This window comes from Sinocyclocheilus grahami, unplaced genomic scaffold (assembly GCF_001515645.1).
Source record: "Sinocyclocheilus grahami isolate Dianchi unplaced genomic scaffold, SAMN03320097.WGS_v1.1 scaffold240.1, whole genome shotgun sequence".
Lineage (NCBI taxonomy): Eukaryota > Metazoa > Chordata > Actinopteri > Cypriniformes > Cyprinidae > Sinocyclocheilus > Sinocyclocheilus grahami.
Genome location: NW_015505419.1, coordinates 1,573,060 through 1,581,699, shown reverse-complemented (window position 1 = coordinate 1,581,699; position 8,640 = coordinate 1,573,060). Strand labels below are relative to the sequence as shown.

Genomic DNA, 8,640 nt, shown 5'->3' with positions numbered 1-8,640 from the left:
TATATTTATTATGTATATATAAATACAAACACATACAGTATATATTTTGAAAATATTTACAAGTCCTGCACACTTACTTCCAGTTGCGCACACATGCGTTCAAGTGGCTATATTTATATTCATATAATTTATATTATAAATAAATATATTTAATATATAAAAATGACATATTTTTCTGAAATGTAAACGTGCATGTGTTTGTATTTATATATACATAATAAATATACACCGTACCCACACATATATTATGCAAACAAAAACTTTTATTTTGGACACAGTTAATCGCAATTAATCATTTGACAGCACTAGTATATATGCAAAATAACTGCAATTAACAACGCTGAATCAGCATTTCCAAGGATCAGCAGTCTAAAGCAGATCACATGGTTTTCGGCCCTTTTTCCTCTTCGTCACTCAAGGGTGGGGGTGGTTTATCTTGAAAACTGACATATTTTCACCACAACTTCCCTCTTGTCGGCCTCTGATGTGCTTTTCACATCTGTTCACTGAAAGTCTTCTTTGGAGGTGTGCGTCCCGTGAGGTTGTACGCAGAAGCAAAGCCAAGTTTTTATGATGAGGATGATGATGAAGGTGGGGTTGCCCTTCTCTCTTCTTTCTATTTGGCTCAGCTTCGGCAGTGCTGGTAAGTGTTCAATGCTGGCGCTCTTTATCTGTGGCGAACGTTGTGTTTTGCGAATCTTGTGCGGTTACGTCGATAGAAGTGCTACAGGTTGACAATGTTATCAACTAATTTAAGTTTTCAATTTTAAGCTGCTTTTTCATCTTGGAAATATACTTAATAATTTTGATAATGGCAATTAAGAATTTTAAATGTATTACATTAACAACTTTCCCTTTTTAGGGAAGGCCTGATGGCTATTGCAATTTTTTTATGGTATATAACAAACTAAAACCTTGCAAGGACAGTGGAAAATTCTCTTTTGAATTACTCTTTTGATTTTATTTTATTTTTTTAGTTTTCAGGTAGTCATTTTGTCTGCTAAACTTGTGAAGATTAACACATTATGGACTTCCTCTGGGCTTGTTCATAAATTATGAAATAATGCCACTAAATATGGAAGTATGCAGGGATTTTATGAAAGGTTTTTATTCTGTATTTTGTAAAAGCTTATAAATTAAAGTAAGGGATGTTTAAAAATCCAATGCACATCTATGTAAATGCTACAATCCAGCATTCACAAAAAAAAAATAATAGAAGTTAAGTCCGTAAGCACCTTGGTTATTCACGTCTATATAAAGTTCACTTTTCACATCTCTTGTTTTCACAGTCCTTACTATATCTGAACTTTGATGTTGGAAACTTTGTTGCCAGGAAGTAGCCTCTTCTCATTCTGTCAACAAAGCTTGAACCACGCAATATGACTCTATAGTACAATGCCAACTGCTTAGCCCAAGCATGCAGTAATAACAGAATAAATACACTAGTAACACTTTTCAGCACGTTTACACTGGCTAGTACATGTGAAACTAGTGCTACTTCTTACATTTAGGGTTGTGGCTAATTGAGTTTTGCTGGTCCACTTCCCTTCTGTTTCTCTGTAAATGAGGATGCTATATAAATTGGATTAAACAACAGGGTTTAAGGATTTTTGAGCTTTGTAGTATTTTCTATTCTTAATGTTATTTCTTATGCAATTCTCATTGAATGCATGCTAAATCTAAGTTCACTGATGCAACACATTTTTGGCATCAAGGTTAGAGACAAAAATCATGCATTTTGATCAACCAACAGTATTTTTGTCGATATGTTGCACTAGAATAAATCTATTAAACCTCAAGCTATAAGAAAACGGTGTGTGTTGTTTAATGCAGAAAGTTTAATTGTAGCAGGTTTCACTGTAAGCATGTGGTCAGTGGAGTTTTGTCTGTGAATTTACCCGAAAAGAGAAGTAACACTATTCTTTAGGATACGATACTAGGTGAGAAAAACACATGCTCTTGCTATTTCTTTAACATTTCAGCACATTTAGGCATTAGACATTTTTTGCACATGTAATTAAAATGATTCATTATAAAATAATTATTTAACAAATATTATTCAATGTTGTGCAATGATTGTGTTGAATGTACGAGTCAGTACAATATTCCCAAAAATCATAGTTTGTTGTTGTGTATTGATGTCTGATAATTAGAACTGGTTTGTTGTTTAAACACAAGTGATTTCCTATCTTTCATGCTGTATAAACATTATAAGAGCATCACCAACGCTTCAATACAATTCTAAAGATTTTTGCAATTTACTAATAACCACAAATTTACAGAGAATTTATTCAAATACAGCAGATAAAGAGTTTATACATTCATGATCCTATGTAGAGTAGGAGGGACCTATAAAACTGACTCACGGACCATTTTGTGCAATAATAAAAAAAAATAAGCATATTTTCAATGTTAATAATTGTTATAAAATACTTTAACTGTAGCACAACATGTTGAGTTTTTTCTTTTCCTAATTAACTTCATTTTTTGAAGATGCGATGAGTTTGAAAGAGCCACAGATATGCTACATCTTGGACGCGGTTCTGTTCATCTATGGGATTGTTCTCACTGTCCTGTACTGCAGAATGAAGGTACTGTATATCCGAGCAAACTCATCGTTTTTTTGTTTTTTTTTGTATCTTGCATTTGAAATCCTAATATGACTTAATAAACTGAATTTGTTTAAAACTAGTCTAAATCTCATATAGCAGGCCTGATCTGAATACAGAGAGTATATGCCATCCTGAAATTATTTGGTAAAAGCAATTATATTGAAGTTATTAATTTAATACAAACAATTAATATCTTTGTCTTATATATATATATATATATATACTGGGGTTGGACAAAATAATATGAACACCTGGTAAATAGGCAGTATTTTTTATTAAGGTGTTTTACCACCATTTGCCTTTAATACAGCTTCCAACATTCTTAGATCAGATTCATACAGCTTTGTAATAGTCTCCATTTGAATGTTTTATATAAAAACATCTGTGTGTTGGAGGAGGGAATTGGCTTCTAACATTTGTCTTGAAAACTGTCCACATATAGCAGACAAAGAAAAGATAATCGCGATGTTTGTCTATCACTGTTGCCTACAAATGATATTAACCCCTATATTAATGGGTTTTCACATTATTTTGCCTACACACACTCATACATACACACACACACACACACACACACATATATATATATATATATATATATATATAATACACACGCACACATTCTTCTGTAATATGAAATGTATACATCAAATTACAGAAGATTGAATGATTATTATTATTATAATTGTTCATTTGTTCATTCTTTGGCAGATGCGAAGTAAACAAGCAGAAAAATATTCAGGGGTAAGACTGGTTGTTGGTGGAAATCTGTCTGTCTGTATGTCTGTCTAATTTTAGGTAATATGTTTGCATATTATATCTGTTTCAGAAAAACATTATAAAATGGAATAAATAAAATGCTAGAATAAAACAAAAAAGCAAATGACATTTATGTGTCTTAACTAATAATATCCTTAAAGCAACCCAAGTGCGAGCAGCATATTCTTAAACTTCACAAGTTTCATGAGACTCAATCTTATGTTTCAATCGCCAAAATTATCTTCTTTTGCTTACTGTCCTTCTCCACCCCTTCACACTTTTACATCCGGTCTTGAACTGTGTGAAGTCTGCTTTTCAGTATGAAACCTTTCACACAATATATGTACTATTCCTGTATGCGACCTTTTACATTTTTTTATAATCGACACTTTACACTATATGTACATTCTTAAAAATAAAGCTTCCAAAAGAGGGTTTTTGCAGGATGCCATAGAAGAACCATTCTCGCTTCCCCAAAAAAAACCTTTCAGTTGGCAGTTTCTTAAAATATCTTTTTATTTTGTTGTTAGTGTAAAGAAATTTCCTTAAATCTCAAGAATTTTTTTTTTTTTTTACTATAAAGAACTTATTGTCCAGTGGAAAGGTTTCATGGATGTTGAAGTTTCTTTGTGAAATCTTTATTTCTAAGAGTGCAATGCAACAGAAAATACTGTGTGACCATATGTGACAAATATCACTGTCCTTTCAAAAACCTTTGAAGCCCCACATGTACGCATTTCTTTTTGTGTGTGTCTGTATTGTTGCAGGCTTTCTAATGTTTTTTTTTCTTCTGATTGTTTACAGAAGAAAGATGCCGGCGAAGGGGTTTATGAGGTATTTTTGTTGTGTTGTGGTTGTTCAATACTCTGTGTAGCCATAGTTTAGACCTATCCTGTGTGTATGTGTATATTCTTTATTTGTCCTTTATTGCGTTCCACTGTAAGAGCAGTGAAAGACACACACAAATGAGTTAAACATCATATGTGACCCTGGAGCACACAACCAGTCTTAAGTCGCTGGGGTATATTTGTAGCAATAGCCAAAAATACATTGTATGGGTCAAAATTATAGATTTTATTATTTATGCCAATAATCAGTAAAGATCATGTTCCATGAAGATATTTAGTAAATTTCCTACTGTAAATATATTAAAACTTCATTATTGATTAGTAATATGCATTGCAACTTTAAAGGCGATTTTCTCAATATTTTGATTTTTTTGCACCCTCAGATTCCAGATTTTCAAATAGTTGTATCTCGGCCAAATATTGTTCTATCCTAACAATCCCTACATCAATGGAAAGCTTATTTATTCAGCTTTCAGCTGATGTATAAATCTCAATTTGGAAAAATTTACTCTTATGACTGGTTTTGTGGTCCAGGCTCACATTTAATCTCATACACACAAACACACATTATTCATTTATATCACCACACATATACATATTGTTATTATTCATATTGTTATGCAACTCCTTGAAGGAGTAAAGAATATCTAAATCCTCTAAATATAAGAAGCTGTTATATAGTAAGTAATGTCGTGATAAAGTGCAGCAATTTCATAGCATTTAACTGATCTAACATGACATCTCTGAAGCGTTGTGGTAGATCTGGTGAGCTTCTATTGAAATGGTGCTGACACTGCCACATCCGTGTTGTCCTTCTCTCTCCTCCACACCACAGGGTCTCAAGCCTCACGATCAGGACACATATGAGACCATCAAAATGAAAAAAGGAAAACAATGAGACTCGAGGCAAAAGGAGGAAAGCAAGTTTCTGGACTTAATAGCACGGTCATCTGAAGCAGCTCTCAAAAGAATGTTTTGTTTATACTGAAATAACTTTTGGTAATCACTTACGTCAAGCTTTTTGTTTGCTGTTTGTTTGGCAGGCACACACCAATAATCAAACAGAATGCAAAAGGAACGTATTTTTGTGTGATTATTCTATTTGTTTGATAGTTTAAATGGTTTAGTTTTTACATTTTGATGAATGTGTTTTTGTTTGCCTTTAAACTACATTTTAAGCTTCTAACATGTATACCACAGCTGCGTGTCACCGTTTTTTCGAGGCTAACTTCCTGCTCTAGCTTCAACATGCCACCAACACCACAGAGTCCGAGTCATTTCCTGTTTTAAAGAGTACATGAGTGGTCTGAAAAAAAGTGCATCTGACTTTGACCACAGGTGTGAGCGATGGAAACAGAGCTGTGTTTGGTTGTATATGTGTGTAGGCCTTTTCTTTCCATTGGTTTAATAAGCACTCATATTGTTTTGCTGTGTGGCAAAAATAGTTTTTTTTCTGCTACATGGTGCATTTGAGAAAACTATGAAAAAAAAAAAGATATACCATTGATGGTCAGAATTGATTTACGTTTATTATGAGTATTTAATTAATATGTCCAAAATGTAATTGTTTTGTCCAGTTATGCTTACATGTTTTGCTTTTTTTGGGGGGGCCAGTATCTGTTAGTAGTCAGTGAAATGGTTTCATTTCCTTTCCACAAAATAATCAGTTTTCAGTTCTTACATCAATAGATTTGCAGATAGCTATGATCATAAACATTTAATTGAGTGGTGATGATACACAATCCTACTATTCTTGTGTAATTAAACTTCCAGGTTTTATTTTATTTTGTCAAAATAAAAAAGAATTTTAAAAACTTTTTTTTTGACCTTTTGAAAATGAAAAAGAATAAAATGTTTATTTTTGTGAATTATTTCCTGTTGCTCTCTTTATTATTTGATCGTCTTGTAATGTAATCACATTTACAGTAATTACGGTGACAACTCAAGAGTAAAATTACAGTGAAATAGTCTTTTTTGAGAGAAAAATACTTGGTGTGTGTTCACGGTTTGTGTGTGTTCACTGCTGTGTGTGTGCACTTTGGATGGGATAAATGCAGAGCACTAATTCTGAGTATGGGTCACCATACTTGGCCACAAAAAAGTCACAATTATCTTTTTCATTTTTGAATTCATAGTGTTAATAAACTTCCATATACTGTATCCAAATGAAACATCTACTAAAATAAAAACATGTAGGAAGGGATTGGATTGGATTGTCAATTTTAGTGACTTTAAAATGTTGCGGTTTCCTGTCTGTATGAATGTCAGTGTCAGTGGAAATGAGGACCCATCACATTATGTATGTACAGAGGGCGACCCAGCATGTCTGTTCATTTAAAAATGTGTATATATGGAATTTTGAATGACTGATTTTTCACTAATGATCTAATCCATCCTCAATATTTATCCTTAAAGTTTAGCCTATTAAATTTTCCATATCAACTTTTACTTTTGTCTTGCTTGCTTACTTTACACGTACTTTGTCACTATTAAAATCTATCCTTCATAATCTTAAAATACATCTAGCATTTGAGGATTGCATAATATTAGAAAAGACGTTTACTTTACCTTAAGCAGGGTTAACAATACTGTAGTCAAAATAAAGGTGACATTGAAACACTGGGCATTTTAAACATGGCCTGAGAGGCAAATCAGAAGATGCAAAGAATTTTTGTTTAACCTTTAAATTGCAGGACAACACAATTAGACAAATTCAGATTTCCCTCAGAAACAAATGTAATGGTAAAATGCTTCCACATATGTAAAAACAGGATTTGGTTACTGTACATATTTTCCTGCACACATTTGACATGAACAATCTCTGTAAGAGAAATGTGACTCAACACACTGTACGATCTTTCAAAGCAGTTAGTAGTATATCTACAATGACATAATGCTTTGAATTCAATGCTTTCACAAATGTTTTTTCTCATTTATTACTTGAAGTGCATTTTAATGTTTTTAGATGGAAATGATTGATATAATATAAAAGCAACAAATTAGGAAAATTAAGAAATGAAACTCTGACACTGGGGGATTTCCGTTATGTAGAAACCTACTGCATCTCATTCTGCTCTATAGTTCCCCATTTCGTGAATCAGTGTAACGTGGGGTTTGGATTTTGTTTATTATGTATCTTTATTTCTGTTCAAATCAATTTAGGCTATATATTTTTTCCAATGTCTATATAGGCATACCTAAGGCCATTTCCTTCATAACATCATTGTTTGGGAAATGACATAATTTTTGGTGTGAAAGCAACAGCCTAAGTAGTCTCTCATTCTTTAATTTGTAGGCTAGTCTTAATTTTCATCTACATTTGTTGTGAGTTGAGTATGTTTGTATGCATGTATAAATTACAAAAATCATCAGTGTTCATTTGAGAAGTACCCTGTAAGCATGCCCCTGTGGGGCCCATACTGGCTTTTTGCAGGGCACAGTGGACTAGGGCCAGCCCACACCAAACCTAAACAGGCCCAGTGTGGGCTTGCCCAGGCAAGGCCCACTTTTGGGCTCACCGCGAGCTCTCTGTGAGCAGCCCACAGTAGCAGACTGCCCACATTAATAATCCCATGATGGCCCAATGTGGGCCAGCCCGTTCGGGCCCAGAGCAACTTTTGTACCTTTGGGCCCATACAGGTTTTGTGTAGGCAGCCCTGTAATGCATTGCTCAAACCAAAAGAGACCTTTCCAGAACCTGAGGCTAAGAAGGGTTGTAACAGGTAAGCTAGCATGCAGTTTTAGAAATAGCATATGCAAATTACTTACCACACACAGTGTTGTTTCATATAGGCCTATTTGCTTTTTAGAGGCCGTATAAAAACGTTCCTTTCAGCCAAGTCCTCCTTATTCTGAAGCTGAGAGTGAGATAAAGGTGTGGTTGCGAAATTCAAGAGACAGAGTGGGTGGACGAAAGAAGCGCTACCGCCGTCTGCTGACTAGTTGAGAGACCTTGGGGGAAGAGTGAGCTTAGCACACCAAAACATATTATCTGCAGAGGTTAAAGTAATAATTTGACATTTTTATATTAATTTGTATTATTTTTTTATGTTTGTTGTTACAGCAAACTGACTGCTGGGGGCACCCCTCCCAGCCAGGTGCACCAGGTGAAGCTGATCTACTAATTGGCAGAGCAAAAACAGAGTCAATGTAGAGAAGCAGCAAACTTGCTATTACTTGGACTGAAGCAAACTCTTTTGTGCAGAATTAAGCCCACTAGAATCAATGGAGATGTAGCTGGTGAGCTTTATACTTTTCTTTTGATTGAAACTGTTTTTTTTTTTTCATTATATCATTCTAAGAATGTATTTGAACATTATTGTATTTTTAATGGGTTAAATGTAATCATCAAATCATAAAAACAGTGTATTTACTTTGTAAATGTTTGAATATCTGCTGTCTGTTTACATGGTCTGCTTTAT

At 33.8% G+C, this 8,640-nt stretch overlaps 1 protein-coding gene and 1 long non-coding RNA gene across 3 annotated transcripts in view; both read left to right on the top strand.

Annotated features, from left to right (window-relative positions):
- The window catches only part of LOC107597895 (high affinity immunoglobulin epsilon receptor subunit gamma-like), a 7,030-nt gene extending 1,042 nt beyond the window's left edge, over positions 1-5,988 (top strand). Inside the window, exons 1-5 of one of the 2 annotated variants that reach the window (XM_016289099.1) lie at positions 428-643; positions 2,494-2,591; positions 3,324-3,356; positions 4,176-4,205; positions 5,055-5,988. In XM_016289099.1, the coding sequence (XP_016144585.1) occupies positions 571-643; positions 2,494-2,591; positions 3,324-3,356; positions 4,176-4,205; positions 5,055-5,117 (297 nt within the window). In that variant the 5' untranslated portion in view covers positions 428-570 and the 3' untranslated portion in view covers positions 5,118-5,988. Of the gene's footprint in view, positions 1-427; positions 644-2,493; positions 2,592-3,323; positions 3,357-4,175; positions 4,206-5,054 lie in introns of those variants that run through there. The other variant, XM_016289100.1, reaches the window with a different exon arrangement.
- Positions 5,989-7,877: 1,889 nt separating this feature from the next.
- On the top strand, positions 7,878-8,425 carry LOC107597896 (uncharacterized). The gene is made up of 3 exons (XR_001610503.1): positions 7,878-7,941; positions 8,029-8,182; positions 8,283-8,425. It is a non-coding gene; the product is annotated as an uncharacterized lncRNA (long non-coding RNA).
- Positions 8,426-8,640: the final 215 nt, after the last annotated feature.